Genomic DNA, 18380 nt, shown 5'->3' with positions numbered 1-18380 from the left:
TTTAAACAATAAATTCAAGATCAATTATAATAGAAGAATAACATATTTAAAATTATCCAAGTATCAATTAAAAAATAAATATAGCGTTTTAAAGATTTTTTGACTGATATAACAATGAGATTTTAAATATTTTATAGAAAACATTTGCCAATCATTTTGTAGATATAAAAATTAATACTTATTAATCTAAATTCTTTTCTCAATTACTTGATATCATAATCTCAACGCGCTTAGAAAATAATTTTCCACTTGTGATTTGAACTTATCAAGAGCAAAGTATATACACGTCACGAAAGCACACTTGTCGCATCAGTTCGTAACACGATAAAATTTGGCATGTGAATAAACACGGGTGAAATGTCATTATAAGGACGTACCTGGAAACTAAGTGAGAAGTGCGCAGACGTGAATTCGAAAAGGCCAATCAGAATGCAGCAATGCCATGGTAGGGACATTGGGGGGGCTCTTGGTGGCCTTGCGCGTTCTTCCGATTCCGTGAATGCTGGAGGCGCGTCCATTTTGTTAGCAAGTACGATCCCGGTTAGTCGACGCCGGTGCAAAGTATAATTCTCGTTTGCGACGAGTTCGTGTTACGAGTAGTAAGGGTTACGAAGACCAGTGGCTGTCTGTCGGCGGCGTTCGTAGATTTGTGTCTACGTAACGTGAGCACAGAGAGCGCAGCTGGCAAGTGTGAGAACCTACTTGTAGATATCGCGCAAGAATCAGAGAAGCCGTTGGAAGAGAGTCGTTGTACAGGGCCGCGAAACACGTCGCGTACCCGGTTCGTCGGTAGTTTAGTTTTAACAAGATGGCGGAACTACAGGGAACCCCGGTTGCTCAAGACGCCCTGTCCGTAGCTCAGTTAGAGCTCGGTGGAAATCCGAACGCCTTGGCTTTGCGTAGGCCATTTGATCCTGTGGCACATGATCTCGATGCGACCTTCCGCCTTACGCGGTTCGCCGACCTAAAAGGATGAGGGTGTAAAGTCCCTCAGGAGGTTCTTGGGAAACTCCTTGAGGGACTACAGGCCGACGATGGTAGCGCACAAGATCATGAACATGCCCATTTTATGCACATGGCCATTCCACGCATTGGTGAGTAGATTGCTTTTATTGCGCGCGTGTACGCCATCCTGTGCCGACATGTTTGATTTTATACCGCGTCTTAGCTTCGCGGTTTTTATATATTTGTGATTGTTACAAATTGCGCAAATATAAATGATTGAATATTCTTATTTCTATTATAAAATTATTTTTTAAATTATTTGTCGATTATTTTTATTCAAAAGAAAAACTATATTATGACAAACTGTAACAATGTAGTTATGGAAATTTTTCCCGGCTAAAATTTTCCATATCTTGTGTTACTTAATAATAATAATAATTAAATATTATTCGTTATATATATAGTATAATTATAAGATATTTGTATTTATTATGAGAATTTTGACTGTAAACAAGCACTTTTATTAGAAAACATAGGGCACAAATATCGCAATAGGCAGCCCTATCATGTCAGCAGCCATGTTATCGTCTCCCGCCTGTTTTCTCCCACGCCACCGGAAATACAAATGTTCTCAACTTGCATTCGAACAATTATATATCTACAAAAAAAATAATATTAGAATTATTAAATATCAATATTTAAATAAATTTTTCACAAAAAATTTGAATAAATTTTTTACAAATGTTGAAATGTTAAAGAAAAATATATTTATATAAAAAATATATATATTTATAATATATATATATTTTTTAATTGAATATACAAACATTAAACACGATTTATATTTTTTATTTTAGGCATTGGCATGGATTCCTCCGTGACTCCACTGAGACATGGAGGGCTTAGTTTGGTACAAACAACAGATTTCTTTTATCCATTAGTTGATGATCCTTATATGATGGGTAAGAATAATATTTCAATAATATCATATAATTTTATCAATATGTTATTTTATATGTTTCTTATTTTATATGCATGTACATTCATAAATTTAAATATTAAAATTTTTTTTTATTAAAAATAAAATTGTTTAATTTATGACATTTTGTTTGACCACTGTTATTGGAGTACTTTTACAGGTAAAATTGCATGTGCAAATGTTATCAGTGATCTATATGCTATGGGTGTTACTGAATGTGATAATATGCTGATGTTATTGGGAGTCAGTACAAAAATGACTGAAAAAGAACGAGATGTTGTTGTTCCTTTGATTATGAGAGGATTCAAGGATTCTGCTCTGGAAGCTGGCACAACTGTAACAGGTGGTCAAACAGTTGTTAATCCTTGGTGTACAATAGGTGGAGTGGCTTCTACTGTTTGTCAACCAAATGAATACATTGTGTATGTATCTTAGAATAAATGACATATAATTTTATTATTTCTCTGTTAATAATAATTATTTATAGTCCAGATAATGCAGTAGTAGGTGATGTTCTTGTTCTGACAAAACCACTTGGAACTCAAGTTGCTGTGAATGCTCATCAATGGTTAGATCAACCAGATCGCTGGAACAGAATCAAACTTGTAGTCAGTGAAGATGATGTAAGGAAAGCTTATCAAAGGGCAATGGATAGCATGGCTAGGCTTAACAGAATAGGTATATGTTATTGTGTTATTGAATTATATTATATTACATATTATATTATATTATATATTATAAAAATCGAAAAATAAAAAAATAAAATAATGATTTATTTTTTAATTCCATAGCGGCGAGATTAATGCATAAATATAATGCACATGGAGCAACGGATGTAACGGGCTTTGGCCTTTTAGGACACGCACAAAATCTGGCTAAACATCAAAAGAATGAAGTTTCTTTTGTTATTCATAATTTACCTGTTATTGCTAAAATGGCAGCTGTAGCGAAAGCGTGCGGTAATATGTTTCAACTTTTGCAAGGTCATTCGGCGGAAACCAGTGGTGGATTGCTCATTTGTTTACCTAGAGAACAGGTTTGTAATCAATCCTTTGTTTTTTGGTTAAATCCTGCTAATACAGTAGAATATATTATTCACCATTATATATTCTAAAGAATGGCAGGAAGAATAATAGAGATTTCCATACTGATTTGCTATTATAGCGTTTTAGTGTCGTCGACTCTCTTACATTTTTTTTTATTTTTAATTATATTTTAATAAATTAATTGTTATCAATCGAATTTTGTAATTTATATAATTATAATTTAATAATTTCAGGCTGCTGCATATTGTAAGGATATTGAAAAACAAGAAGGATATCAAGCATGGATTATTGGTATTGTTGAAAAAGGAAATCGTACAGCCAGAATAATTGATAAACCACGAGTAATAGAAGTGCCAGCTAAAGAAAAAGATGGAGAGCTTTGGTAAAAGATTAAGGATGTTGACGAAACATTTTTTTTTTATTTACCTTCATATATTTAGAAAAAAACCACATGCAACACAAAAAACACGCATTTACATAGATCAATATTACCATACCAGATTACAAAGCACTTAATGTGCATCATTATTACGGGACAAACAAATTTTCAATTTTTTATTGGGTAAAAATTTGATATACTCGTAATAATTTTGATTATATTTTCTATCCTATGGGTTTTGAGAAAAAGATATAATAATAACGACTTATACTTATGTGTTATCTTTATTGAAGTTGGATCCTAAGTTTTACCTTAGGAAAGTAACGTTTCTCTTTTTTTCTTGTTCTTTTTTTTGTCGAAAGTTAACAGTGCTCTATGAAACATTTATAAAATGTTCATAATAGTCTTTCCCGACAATTATGAATATTTATTCGAAATAATTTGATATAAAAAAGAAATATGAGGAAGTAAAGAGAAATAAAGAATATAAAGAATTTAGATATAGTTTCTTTTTTTTTTTTTTTTAAGATTTAAGATTTAATACTAAGTACTAAGTAAGCCTCAGGTAGCACTAGGCTCAGGCTAAGCTTCAACTACATTTGATCAAACTTGCAATAAGTCAAGTGACATTTGGGTGCTTAGTGTTAATGAAGAATGTTAAGATACATATAAATGATAGTTCGTGATTACAAAGATCTATAAATATATTTTAAGGACATATACAATATCATACAAAAAGAAAAAAATGATTTTAACAATATATTTTACATCACTTTAATTCATGGAATAGAAAAAAAAATCATTTAAATTATAGTTATATAGATGCAAATTTGTAAACAGAGAGAGACATTACTATCCTTGTAGTACACAATGACAGGCTTTTAATGCCGAGATTTAAACGAGATTTCCACAATTTGTAATTTTGATCTACCTGTTACATAGAATGCGTAAGATGTCCAAATGAAAAAAAGGCCTTCTCTAGTTTTCTCGTTACATACGCTTTTGAAAATAATTATAAAAAAAAAAAAAATGAGGAATACAAGAAATCGAGCACAGGCCCTAATGTTGTATTACTTTTTCATATGAATAAAGTGCTACTTTGTCAATAAAAATTACATGTTGTTATTATCAAATTATTTTCAGCAAATTTTAATTTTATTTTAACATATTTAAAATAAAAGAAATGTTTGATATCATAATTCATTAATGTAAAGTACGTGAAAAAAAATTCATATTGTGGATGTATATACATTTGCAAGGTAGCCAACAATCGAAGCAGAAAAAAACTAAACCCTTCCATTCATTGGATAATCAGTTATCTAACGATTCGGCAACTGGTCGCCATCGCGGTTCATAGGTCACATTATAGATAGAGTATCACAATATGTATCAAAGAGTTATAATTATCATTACATTCAAGTGTAAACCTTCGTCGAAAGAAAAAGTATAAAATAAAACAATCCATTTAGATTTAACATATTTTTTTGGAGTTTCTTAAAGTGACGATTTAATGGTAGCACTATCCACGTGGTGTGCCAAGGCTGCGGCTTTCAGGGCCGTGATATTAGGTGCCCCTGCTTCTGGTAAGGGCACCATGTCGGCTAGAATTGTTGAACAATTTAAATTAACTCATATATCAAGCGGCGATAAGTTAAGACTTCATATGAATAATAAAACTGGTATGTTTGAAACTATAAATTGTTTGTTATGTTTTTATGTTTTTATTGAATCATTTTATTAAATATAATGAAAAATAATAAAAATTAATCATTTTCATATCATTTGATCGAAAACTTTTGCATGCCATTTGTTTGTTAAAATAGATTTGTCCAAAATCGATTTTTCATTTTTAAATACATATATTATTGATGTATTTGTAATAGTATATGCATGTGCACTTTGCTTTGAAAGTGATCGAAATGTTGATTTATTTCATGAAATAAAATATGAAATACGTTTCTTTCTTTAATATTTCTTAATCAGATTAAAATTATCCTTGTTTAATTTTACATATAATATTTATATTACTTGGATCCTCTAACAGTTACGTGACTGATTGAATGATTGAAACTGATTCATATTAACTGGTTGAATGAAAAGCATACTACTTATTTATAATCATTCATTTAAGTATTTGGACTCGTACTCAGAACTGAATTGGAACATTTATTGCTAAATAGCATAAATTTTTTATCCGTGTTTTACTCGTTATTATAAATTATTGATATTGAAATACAATTAAAAAAATTAATCTAATATATAAATATAAAATATAAATATAGAAATTAATCTAATATATAAATACACTTTATCATTTTTTATCGCGTCAATATAGATTTTTATTGGCTTAATTAATACATTGCACATATTTATATATATTAATTTATTCAACATCTTTATTTTTATTCATAATTTTTAAAAAATTTTGTTTAATTATATAAAAGTAATTAAATACAATTAAATTATTTACTATTTATGTTTTTATATAAAAATACCATTTTTTATTATGATAAGAGAAATATAACCTATCAATACAATTATTGTATTACAAAGTCCATTAATTATAATAAAGATAAAGATATAATAATTATAATAAGATTATAATAAAAATATAATTTGAACATAATCTATTTTAATAATGTAGAATTGGGCAAAGCAGTCTCGAATTACGTACTTTCCGGTAAATTCGTTCCTGATGATATAATGATTTCAATGATAAACGAAGAAATCAAAGCGGTCGGGAATCAAAATTGGTTATTAGATGGTAAGTAGGAAATTAAAATTTTTATTTCATTTATTATATATAGACCATGAATGTGCGCGATAACGACACGTGTACAACTAAACTCGAATAAATAGTTGGCATTGATACAGGGTTCCCAAGAACGTTAACACAAGCGGAAAAGCTACAAAAAATACATCCAATTAATTTGGTTCTTTATCTGGATGTTCCCTTCGAAGTGATATTGAATCGTGTGAAAAATAGATGGGTTCATTTGCCCAGTGGAAGAGTATATAATATTGGATTCAACAGTCCCAAAGTACCGGTAAGTTGACGATGAAATTTTTTTCAAAACTTATATTAAAATGTATCGTTGGCAAATGTAATTTGTTAAAATTTCAAAATTAAATCTTTTTTTCGATTTATAATAATTAAATAAATTTTTCAGATGATTTTATTTCTGAAAGCTTAAGCTTGTTTTGTTTGAATAATAAATTTTAGTTTAATTTTTAATAGGGTAAAGATGATGTGACTGGCGAACCTTTAAGTAAAAGGGACGATGATAAAATCGAAATTGTACAAAGAAGACTACAAGAATATTCAAATGCAACTAAACCAATTTTAACATTTTATAGTAATTTAGGATTGTTAAATACTTTTCAAGGTAATACTACCGATGAAATATGGCCGCATATTAAGAGAATCGTTACAAAATTTTTGTTACAATAGCAAATTATTAGGATACATTAATATTTTGTAAAAATGTATAATGAATTAATTTAAAATTGAATTAACTTAGACTATAGTGATCATAGGCTTCCATTAATTTGCGCACAAATATTGATGAATTCAGTAAATTTATACAAATTATGCAAAAAAATTTATTATATATTTTCTTTATATATGTATATATATAAAATAATTTTAATATATATAAAATAATTAATATAAAGAAATAATTTTATATCAATAAAGTACAAAATTTGTTAATTTTCATCAACAATTTTTACTTATTTTATATAAGTTTAATTCAATTTTTTATATAGTCACCTAGTCACAATAGTTATATAGTCAATTATAATTTATATAATAATAAACTTACAAATAATCATACAAAAATCATTAACAAAATAATAAATGTAATGATTTATATGTATGTTTTACTTATGTTTTATAGATATCAATTATAAAATATTGTACTTTAATATAAAGGGATCAAAGCCGATTCAATAAAGATATTTCTTGAATTTATATATTGGAAATGATTTAAAAATGTATTAATTGTGATTATAAATAGGAAATAAAATTTGGAACATGATTTTCATAGCCTTTTTTTATATTTATTTTTAACTGTACCGATATAAGAATTTTAACAATTTTTAATTGTGTACAGAGTTTAATATGAGTATAATATACCTTATATATCATGCTCACATTTTTTTTTTATTTGAAAATTTAGTCAATCTTTTAATAATAACAATATTTTAATTAATGTTATATATACTTGTTAATTACATTAATATTTCTCTTTCATAACATAAAACGTTATGTAAAACGCAGTTGGAACTTAGTATAAGTTCGATATAATTTTCAAAGCCGAAAAATAAAAATATTAAATAAATAAATAACTTAGAAATATATAACATGAAAAAAAAATTTAAATTATTTAAAACTTAAACATAACAACAGGTAGTTAACGGTTGAATTGTATAATGCGCGCTCATGCTTGCATATACGTACATTTTTATCTCAAGGACAAAACAAAATATTATTCATATTGCATTTTGCAAGAAATCTAATATTGCTGCGTTATAAAATAAGTTATATCAGGAACATTTCCGTAAGAAATTAAGAAATTTTTATAAAAATTACTCTTTATAGTAAAGTCGTCAACTTACGATCTACGCAAGTTCTAGACACAATTATCAATGAAAAGGAATAAATATCTTCTTGCGATAATTCTAGGTCATATACTAAATTAACATTCTAACAATTATTTAAAAGCATAACTTTTGAGATCAATAAACAAGATAAAAAAAATTGTGCAACAACACACATGAATACAAAAGCCGCATTAAATTATGATCACAGAATAATGTATCGACGATAATGCTTATTTCAAATTCACATTATCACGAATAGAAAATATTCGATATATTAATTCATATCAGTCGTTCAACGAACATGTTGAGATCTAAAGATCATATCGCGGCAAAAGTTCATATTAAGAAATTAATATTCAACTGTCTAATACAATACAACATTACTATCTATTAAAGTCATCAATTGGTTTTTTACCCTTGTACATATATGGACGAATGAACGGAGAATTCTGATTAATGATGATCATTAATGTCTTTCTCCAAAAACTATCCATGAATGTATTAAGTACGTGATATATCTTTTTCTTTTTTTTCAGTAATAAATATCTCATTGTACTAATTCAAATTCTTCGCATTCGTCAAGATCGTCATCGTATGTTCCATTACCTGTAAAAGAGGTAGTAGAAGGAATTATATTTTCTGCAATTTCGATTTTTTGATGGAGATCTTTCCCACTCCCTTCACAAAACAAAAACATTGGATAATCGATTTTTTCATCTTCTGGCACCAAATACTGTAATATTAAAAATATATATAATTGGATTTCCAAATTATTTTTAATATAATTCAATGAAATTTATAAAAATGATTATACATACCGAAGGAGCAATTTCCATGAAATTTGTAAATTGCATTTTGTTATGAAAATAAAATCCCACACAACAACTAGGATCCATTTTTGAAATTAACATTTTTCTTGGTGAAGTACAATGAAAACTTGTTAAAGAGAAATTATCTTTTAATACATCAACAGTTTCTTGACAATAATGTGGGTCTAGATTAATTAATTTATCTTCCTGGAAACCAATAAAATAAAGCGAATGCCGAGGTCGACCACCGATAACTCCAATACAGGTGTCTAATGTAAGCAAATGTGTTAAACAAGATGTATAAACAGGATTTAATTTGTCAGCACCAAGCCTTAAAGGTACAAAAAGTATTAAAGATTTCCATTTGCCATCAGGTGTTTGACATACATTTTCTATATCTTGCAGATAAACTGTAAAACATAAAATATTAAAAATTCCCAATTGAATAATTTATTTATTTTTATTTGAAATAAAAATAGTTTAGCTATTATATCACCTGCACAATCTTGAGCAACATAAACAGCCAAGTTATTAAATGCTGGATGTCGTTCTGCTGCATTCTCTACTGCTTGGCTTAAAAGATGAGCAACAGAGGATGGTCCATACCAATCTCCTGCACGTTTTCCCCACAATGCACCCAAAGATACAAGTGTGTGTATAGAAAATGGAGATGTACGCTCTGGTAAATCTCCAAATGATTTAATTATTAATCTGTGATTATATTCATCTAATTTTTGTTGTTCCGTTTTTATTGGTTGATCTGGTTGCCACCGCCATTCTGTAGAGCAAATATATTATTTGTAAATAATATGTATATGTAAAAAAATATAAAGTATATGTAAAATGTATATAATTAATATTTATTATATATATAAAAAAATTATATTACAATAATAAGTTATAAAAAAAAAATAAGTGCCTCTTCCAAGAAAATGGCAGACTAATGCCTGTGCCAACATCATTTGGCCACTACGTAACATACATCCCCAACCACAATCAGTAGTGAATGTAGAACCATTTAATATAGGAAATTCTCTTCTATATGTTAACCAAAGACGCGATGTAAAATCTTTTTTAAATTCTTCTATACCATCTTCAAAACTAATAGCATCCATTGCTAGAGATATCTCACTTCCAGTATCTAAAGTTTTATCTGCTTCAGAAGCTTTTTCTAAAAATTCTTCTGGTTTTTTACGATAAATTTTACCAAGCAAGCATACAGGAGATTCTTTTGAAAAATTTGGTTTTACTACCTTGATAGTCCAACCTTTAATGAAATTAAATCTAAATTATTTTTTTCAATGCAAAAATCAAATATATACATTTATTAATCATATAAGATGAATTTATACTAACCATATTTAACATTATTCCACATAGATAATAATTTCGTTTTGACTTTGCTATCAACTTCTGTGACAACATTGGAATCATCCATAGGTAATCCATTGTTTGTGCCAGTTAGTTGTATGTTTGGAACACGATCTGTAGTAATCATTCCAGAAAAAAGACCTATTGTACTGTTACTAAAACCTCCTAAGAATAAAGTGATTTTTGATATATTATTGTTTTATCTAAAATTCTAAAAGCATTTTTCTTTCTAACAGATTACGAAAAAATATTTATTATCGCGAATAAAGAAAATATAAAAAAGTGTTAAGTATGACTAATAGAAACGAATCATCAGTTTCTCGCAACCATAAACGGTAAAGAAAAGAAGCAACTACTAAAAATTTTTTTTACTTGATTGATTTAGATATTTAAATCGAACTTACCTAACCTCTCCCTGGAAGGTTGCACCTGTCCATTCATGCCCAACAAATAAATTTTAGAAAGCATGTACTCCAAAACATTTAAATATTGACAATTAAATACAAGAAGATAATCACATTTTTGTACGCGCACAATTATAGTTACGCTGACATCACATTCGAACGTAATTTTATCGTATTGCATACGAACAACTGGTTATTATTGTCACAGAATAATCTAACACGATTATGCATTAGTCGATGCACGAACCGAACTCAACATTAGACCCATTACCAGCCTACTATCAAGTTAACGCTTCATTTCGTCCAAATGAAATATCAGCTTTGTAAAACACTCTACAAGAATAATTTGTTTCTTGAAGGATTCGAGTCAACTTGAGAATAAATGAAACAAATAACACGTCGCAAAGTAAACGATCAAAAATAGTTTAAAGATACGTAAGCCGCCAACGGAAAAGGACGCATGTTTACAAAAAGCGTTGTGAAATTTAAAGCGCCCGTTGAGCACACCAATAGCGCCATTCGGCGGCGAAATCAAACATTATGAAAGTGCACATACAAGTGCATCAGTACTTATGCAAGGATTGCACTGAGTAGATCTGATTTCGAAATTGATATCTTATCAAAAAAAATACACATATGAGTAATCATTTAAATCATTTGAATAAACAATATAAAAACTAATCTTTCTTTTTATCGATACACGATAATTATCACAATAAATTTTTATAAATCAGAAAAAGATGTTGAAATTATTTTTTAAAATAAATTTTTAATCGATTAATATACAATTGATTATTTTATTATTAATATTATCATCGCTTTAATATAATTGTTCAATTATTTTATATTACGATGGTTAAAATATATTAGCTCGTTTTTAAAAGTGGATTGCCATTTCGTTAATTAATATCTCCCCTTTTTCGAGAGGTTAACAAACGTATCATTTTTACTCGGAATTAAAAAAATCCTACGATATGGACCGTCTCATTGGATAGAAAAATTAATAAAAATCAAAAATTAATAAAAAAAATTAATAAAAAATTTTTATTTTATTTAATTTATTCAAATTATTAATTAAAAGTTTGTTTCTCTTAAAATTTTCTTTTCGTTATTATTATAAGAATTTGGGAAACAAGAAAAAAAAAAGAGAAAACAAAAGGAAAGAAAAAAATGTAATATCGTTATTACATAAAGAATCTCACAATTTTTCTCGATGCGTTCTTTTTCATACTTTTTGAATTCTAATTGACTAACGCTAGAAATGGAACGAAAAAAATATTCAAACCACCAAAAGAATAGGATTAATGGAGAAATAACGGAGCGTAACATTATGCCTTTTTATCGCAGTGTAATAATGCTTTTAGGACTTTTGTTGTAGGAAGGACCAACAGCGAGGAATAGAGAGAAAATTAGATGGACAAAGAAAGCAAGCAGGACGGAAGGAAGGGAAGAAGGATGAGTGAAAGGGGAGGGAGCATAAGATTCGAAGGAAGAGATAGAAGCGACGATCGCGTGTATGAAAGAGATAGATATAGGAGGAAACTGTCATGCGCGTTTTGTCGCGGAATAACCAATGAGATACACGTATCCCGGCTTACCTCATTGATTACCACGTTCGCGCTCGTTCTAAATTTCACATTGTGTTGTCGCGCAGCCGTTGCAAAAATATGAATCGGTGTCTCATGCTGGGCATCGGTACCCAGTAGAAGCAAGATTGATGGAAGGAAATGGAACGGTGTCTGTCATGACAATAATCTTTCCTTTCGGTGTTGTATTAGTAATAGTCTCTAGCAGATATATTGAAAGCTTCGGGGCAAATCTTCATAAAAGGGAGGAAAAGGGAGGGAAAGGAAGGAGGGATAGTTCCACGGGGTAATTCGAAGAGTGGAGGTGAGGCGAAAAGATGAGAGTGTGCTTCCCTAAAGCTAGCTCGCTGTACTTAAGCATGCATATATATATATGTGTGTATGTATGTATGTATGTATATGTATATGTATATATGCATAATAGGAATACATATGTATATATATCATCAATAAAAGCCGAGGCAACGCTGGAAAATCAACAAAAGGACATAGCGGGGATAATTATTTGCACGATAACTATAACTCGTTCTTGTTTAGATAACTCGCGAGAAGGGATGGGGATGACAGAAGATCAAGAAGAGATGGGTAGAGGGTGTTGGTAGCGAGACGGAAATTAGGTCATGCAAGAATATCGACGGACCGACGTAATCACGGTGCACAACTTGAATAAGGACATTAACGAGTCACGCTTCACTCCCTTAAGATCCTTTCCGCCACGATATCGGACGAACTGTGTGAATAGAGAGGAGGGTGACAGTTTGGAGGACTCACGGTTGTTTACTAGCGATCGATCCGCCATCTTGTGGCGCATCGATCGAACCCGAGGATCGACGGAAGGAAAGTCGATACTCGAAACGCGGTACCGATTCGAGGTGGAAATTGCAGAATGATTTTAACTCGAAATCGCCCGATCGATATTAATGCTCATCGATGAAGATCGCGATAATTCTCTTTGGGAACAGAGAGACTCATTAATCAGGACTACATATCTGTCTCAAAGACGAATATACACCGGACATATTGAAATGTGTAAACGTAAACACGATATTATTAGTTCGAATCGGAACGATAGATCGATTTTCGATTACGAAATCTGGTTCGATCTGGCTTTCGATCTGTGCCTCTAATTATTCGAGAGATTTACTCTGTTTGAAATATTTGAGAACAAATATTATTTTGCATCATCGAATACAAACATCGAAGAAATTCGAAAATACGGCCAAAAATACTGGAACAACCTCACATGTACGATTAATGCAAACTTTTATTATTCTTGGTGAGTAAAAAACTGGAAATTACTGCCTAGAGAATGGCCAGGAGCAAAGTAGAGAAAAAGCGAGAAAATAAATCGTTCGCGAAATACGTGATTGTAGCGATTACGAACGAGCCTGATGTGTACGAATTATTGCACGATAAGTTAAAACAAACTGGTGAAATTCGTCGTTCGAGTTGGACGGACGATTGATTAATATCCTGACGCAGCTGTTTATGGGCGCGCGTTCAAGAGACGGAGTGAAAAACTGCTCTCGCGTAAAGGGACCGTGAAAGATTGGTAAAGTTTGCGGAAACGAGGCAGGCGAAACGAAACTCTGCGAATTTGTTCCGCAAGAATGAAAATCTAATATCGACCGTGGAACTGTAGATACATATATATATATATACAGTCACTTATTTTCGAAGTAATCAAATTACCCTAAATTCCAATAAAATATTAATAACATAACAATGGATACTATATACAATAAGGCTCTTCTTATCTTCATACTTTAGCCTACCTAACCTCATTTCCAAGATTCCAAGATTTTTTACGCGAAAAATCTGTTTCGCTTCTCGCAAAAATACTATTATTTCTCTCGCTCTCCCCCTCGCTTGTGTCTCTTCCCCTTGCTTCGAATCTAATAATAATTTCGTTACTAATCTTCGCATCGTTTAAGAAGATTGCAACGAAATCCTATCGCATAAACTGGATAGGCGGAATATCTGGCGATTCGGTCGAAGGATTTCGCTTTTAATTAAATCGCATTGCGATCGTTATCGTCGTTGTTGCAACTTTTTGACGTTGCGTGTATTTTTGTGCCGCGTTTAAAGATATTATTATTGCCCTTCCAGCGCAGTTTATCCAGGAACAAGGGTAAATTCTGGACAGGCGGCGCGACGTTTTTCTCGACGACGTATGACGTGTAACACGGATGTTTAAACGGGCCGGAAGGCACGAGCGAGGACGGAATCATATATAACCGCTTTTGTCCTCCCATCTTAAAAAACGTGTAAACAGCATCGATTCGTTACCTTCGCTCTTCCATCGTTTAAAACCCCATCAATGGACAATCGGAAGAACGAATGAACGTGGTAAACGGATTCTTTGAAGAAGAAGAAGAAAAAAATTTGTCTCCATTTCTGTTCAATGCTCCTCCACGAAATGTGGCCATTTCTACACGATTCGGTCCATTCGATTTCCAGCCTCGCGAGTACCTCGCTCGTCGTCGATCACGTCGAAGCACGTGAGAAGATTTTGCACCGACCCACCGTTTGATATATCAACTGTGAATTTCCGAAAGGCCACCGCCACGCTCTTTCTTCACCATTTTTTCTCACGAAGGATCGCGTGCTGTTTGTTGGTAAAAATAACTCGGTCACCCGTTTGGAGAACACCGGGATCGGATTCGCAGTTTTCACGACACGTGGACCGATTCTTTTTTTAAAATCTCCACCACGGCCAAATTCTCCAATCCTTCCGAATACGAATAATATTTCCAGGCTCACGTGACAACGAATTAACAAACACCGTTCCAATCAGTTATTATCCGTTTTCAAGTTAGGCAAATTCCTTTCCCCTCTTTCTTTTCCCCTTCGATAACCAAATCACCTGTTTCACTCGTACTCGAATATACGACATGTCTCTCCGAGATAATCGTATCCACGTTTTCGATATAATTCGGGAAGGAAGGAAGAAAGGAACCTCGACTCTTCTTCCACGGAGGAGAAAAGAGGAGAGGAGAAAGTGTCACATGGAAAATGGAAAAGTTGGCGGGAGATTCGACGATCGCTACGAGCAGAGAAAGAGGGGGGGAGATCCAGCGAGAAACGGTAATAGCGGCTCGGGCGGAACGAGAGGAGGGGAGGGAGAAGAAGCGAGGGTGGGAAAGAGCGCGCGCGCGTGCGAAAAGAGGAAGAGGAGGAAGGCGGTGGAAAGGAGGAAGCGGCGAGAGGGTAGATGGGCCGGCCGGCCAGTCGTGCTGTGGCGGCAACCGCGGACGCGTAGTCCGCTTCTCGCGCTCTCATCCCCCCGACGTCATGTTGCCAAACAACCCCCGTCGAGCATCATCCCCTTTCGACATCCGGACGAGTTAGTCAGTTTCAACTACGGGGGGAGAGGAGAGGAGATCGGCTCTCGGAGCCAAGGACGCTGGATCATCCTCCACGCCTATATATATATATATGTATATACACACATATACATATACATATATATATTAGCGTAATCGAGTCAGTGGGATCGTCCCGTTGCCGCTTCCTTCCTCCCTCCCTCCCTTCTCCTTTCTTCTTCGTTCGCCTGGTGGTCCAGGATCGAGTGCGGTGCGTAAAAACGGTGAGGCCGATCTTTCGGCGATCGAGGCTGGTGGTGTGCACGTGCGAGGGGTCGGCGAATCGATCGCAGGGGGAGGGGAGCACAAGTGAGAGGTGATTCTCGGGGAGGAGAAGGATCGACCGGAGGATCGTGGATCCTCCCCAGGGATACGCACGAGGATCGTCCGGATGGTGGTAAGTAGAGCTCCCTCCCCCTCTCTCTCTGCGAAGGATGAAGAAATTCGACGATCTATGGATCTTCGATTTTTTCCACGAGTGTGGAGCGAGGAAGGAAGGAGGGAGGAGGGGATTGGAGGGAATTGTTGCACGCGATACTGCCACCCACCCACCCGTCTCCAATCCAATTCGACGCCGATTTAGGGGCGGTAAACAGGACGTCGAGTCCTCCTGTCCCGCCAGGAACGTATTATCGATTCGATACGCACGCGATATTTGCACGCGGTGCTGGTATCCGGGGGCTGATTATTATTCGCCGACGGAGAGGCGAAAGCGGAGGAGTGTCCCGGGCTTCGTCGCCGACTGCGTTTTTCCCCGAATGAATGAAAGAGAAGAGAGAGAGAGAGAGAGAGAGATATCCTTTATTTAGGTCGGCCGGCAATTTTCTCGTACTTGGAGACTTTTAAACGAGGATTCGTTTAGAGGAGATTTAGGGGAGGAGGTTTCTTTCTTTCTATTTTATCTTATTTTATCTCTCGTTCCTCCTCGGGGACCATTATCCCCCCTCCCCCCCGTTTTCTCCAAGCGGCGGAGTGAAATCGAGCGATACGATATTCTTCGTGTTCTCTCGCTTTTTCTCCACGAGGAAGGGGAGAGCAGGAAAGAACCCTCTCTTCGAGATTCCGGCGTGTTAAAAAAAGAAATCATCGAATTCGATCGTAACTTATCCTATGGGGACGAATTTCATTATAGAAGAAATAATTATAGAAGGAATAATAATATCGATAATCTCGAGGATCGAGAATCGGCAAAAGGGGCAAAGGAAAGAATAGAGAAGAACATGAAGAAGAGGATGAGCAAAGAAGAAAGAAGGTGAAAGGTGTCCACTGATGGAAAATGGAAGAAAAAAAAAAAAGAGTAATCTCGGCCGAGGGAAAAAAGAGGAAGGGGAGAAGGCGAAATAAGTGTCCGCGGGCAGTGGAGGGGAGCTGAGGAGGGGGGTATTGATTTGTTTTTGTTGCTCGCGGACACGCGATAGCCGGGGCCGAATGTATGTCAGAAGGAAGGAAGGAAGGAAGGAAGCGAGGAGCGCGAGCGAAATTTGCCCGAGGGGCGGCCCTGAGGAGGGAGGGGGAGGGGAGAGGGGAGGAGGAGGGGACTGGATTCTTTCGCGCGCCGCGCCAACGACTGTCGTCGGTGCATAGACGCGCCCAAGGTCGCGGCGACACGCGAGAGGTCGAAGAATGGGAACGGAATCGAGGAGTCGTCGCTTCCTCCCTTCCAGAGCTTGGAAATTTAACCTCTCTCCGATCTCCGCTCCAATCGCAGAGGAGGAGGAGGAGGAAGGGGGAGAGAGAGGGAAGAGAGAGGAAGAAAAGCCAATCTAAAAACCTGGAGTTCGCACGAACGAGCGAAAAGAAGAGGATCGAAAGAGATGGATTTTGGAAATCACGCAACCACCTATCCTCATCATCATGGGGGGGAGGGAGGAAGGATGCTTTAACCCTTTGCGCTCTCGAATGTGACTGAAGCGGGCGACACCGCTTGGATCGATGCGAACGATTTCGAACGGCGACAATATTTATTTGTGCTCGACTCTTTTATGCATATGTATCGTTTCGCGAATAGATTCGATGAGCTCTTTGCGTATAATCTATACCGAATGGTTAGATTTAATCTTTGACGAGTCTTTTTCGAGTTTTGGCGAGCGTCGGTATAATACAAAATAAGGTTAGTCGAGTTTTTGATTTTTGGGTTATCGAATAATCTCTATCCGTTGAGAAATAGAGAACGTGGTATGAGAAGATGAAAAGTAAGAATAATGAAATCCCCTGACAAACAAACGAGAATGCATCTTGCTAATTACTTTATTATTAAATCACTCGAAGCAACAAATGTAGACTTTAACATTCGACAAATTTTCTTTCTTTACATAAAGTACTAGAATTATAAATTAAAATATTAAAAATTAAATACATATTTCTTAGCAGTTGTCTTCTTCGTCGTAGGGAATCGAAAAATGCAAATTATTATTATATTATTATTAACAAGCAAGTCTTTAACGCCTTTTCCATCGATGTTATTTGAAAGGGAGACGAATTAAAATCGACAACGTGAAAGAACACGGGATGAAGTCGTTAAACGATCACGCGCCTTCGAGCAGAGGCCTCTAAGAAACGGAGAGTGTTAGTCGACCCGATCGAGAACTTCGAAGAAAGATCGAAGAAGAAGGGGAAGGGGAAGAAGAAGGAGCATGAATTAGAACTCATTTGGCAAAGTGTCGAGCGTGTAGCGAGTTTTGAGGAGGTCGTGGTGGGAGGGGCGGCGGAACTAAAAGCGAAAACGAGGATGGGAAGGGGGAGGGGGAGAGTGCGATAGGAGGAAAAGAGGTGGGGCCGAGTCGAACGGTGGGGAGGGGAGCGAGCTCGAGTTTGTTACTCCACCATCGAGAGTGTAGGTAACACCCTTTAATCGAGGAGATATATATTCTATATATTTCTTTCTTTCTACT

The 18380-nt window shown here is 34.3% G+C and overlaps 4 protein-coding genes across 9 annotated transcripts in view; 3 read left to right on the top strand and 1 right to left on the bottom strand.

Annotated features, from left to right (window-relative positions):
• The first annotated feature begins 247 nt into the window (after window positions 1–247).
• Window positions 248–4461, top strand: LOC107995812 (inactive selenide, water dikinase-like protein). Its single transcript, XM_017053498.3, has 6 exons — window positions 248–1094; window positions 1803–1907; window positions 2085–2346; window positions 2412–2602; window positions 2716–2960; window positions 3204–4461. The coding sequence occupies exons 1-6, from the start codon at window positions 809–811 to the stop codon at window positions 3354–3356; spliced, it is 1242 nt and encodes a 413-aa protein (XP_016908987.1). The 5' UTR covers window positions 248–808; the 3' UTR covers window positions 3357–4461.
• LOC107995816 (cysteine protease atg4da) overlaps window positions 3855–18380 on the bottom strand; it is a 43098-nt gene continuing 28572 nt past the window's right edge. The window contains exons 1-7 of one of the 5 annotated variants that reach the window (XM_062082110.1): window positions 12765–13856; window positions 10539–10563; window positions 10120–10299; window positions 9683–10030; window positions 9260–9541; window positions 8773–9173; window positions 3855–8687 (exon numbers count right to left, since the gene is read on the bottom strand). In XM_062082110.1, the coding sequence (XP_061938094.1) occupies window positions 8502–8687; window positions 8773–9173; window positions 9260–9541; window positions 9683–10030; window positions 10120–10299; window positions 10539–10563; window positions 12765–12935 (1593 nt within the window). In that variant the 5' untranslated portion in view covers window positions 12936–13856 and the 3' untranslated portion in view covers window positions 3855–8501. Of the gene's footprint in view, window positions 8688–8772; window positions 9174–9259; window positions 9542–9682; window positions 10031–10119; window positions 10300–10538; window positions 12738–12764; window positions 13857–18380 lie in introns of those variants that run through there. The other 4 variants (XM_062082111.1, XM_017053503.3, XM_017053505.3 and 1 more) reach the window with 4 other exon arrangements.
• LOC107995813 (GTP:AMP phosphotransferase AK3, mitochondrial) lies at window positions 4609–7322 on the top strand. 2 transcript variants are annotated; one of them, XM_017053500.3, is made up of 4 exons: window positions 4609–5028; window positions 5994–6113; window positions 6224–6396; window positions 6588–7322. In XM_017053500.3, exons 1-4 carry the CDS (start codon window positions 4860–4862, stop codon window positions 6798–6800), a joined length of 675 nt encoding a protein of 224 aa, XP_016908989.1. In that variant the 5' UTR covers window positions 4609–4859; the 3' UTR covers window positions 6801–7322. The 2 variants fall into 2 exon arrangements, with proteins under 2 accessions (XP_016908989.1, XP_016908988.1); XM_017053499.3 differs by having other exon boundaries at window positions 6209–6396.
• LOC107995814 (metabotropic glutamate receptor) overlaps window positions 15300–18380 on the top strand; it is a 28375-nt gene continuing 25294 nt past the window's right edge. The window contains exon 1 of the mRNA XM_062082107.1: window positions 15300–15886. The gene's annotated coding sequence lies outside the window, so the exon portion shown is untranslated. The remainder of the gene's footprint in view (window positions 15887–18380) is intronic.

Source organism: Apis cerana, linkage group LG11 (assembly GCF_029169275.1).
Source record: "Apis cerana isolate GH-2021 linkage group LG11, AcerK_1.0, whole genome shotgun sequence".
Classification (NCBI taxonomy): Eukaryota; Metazoa; Arthropoda; class Insecta; order Hymenoptera; family Apidae; genus Apis; species Apis cerana.
This window is presented reverse-complemented; position numbering and strand designations above follow the sequence as displayed.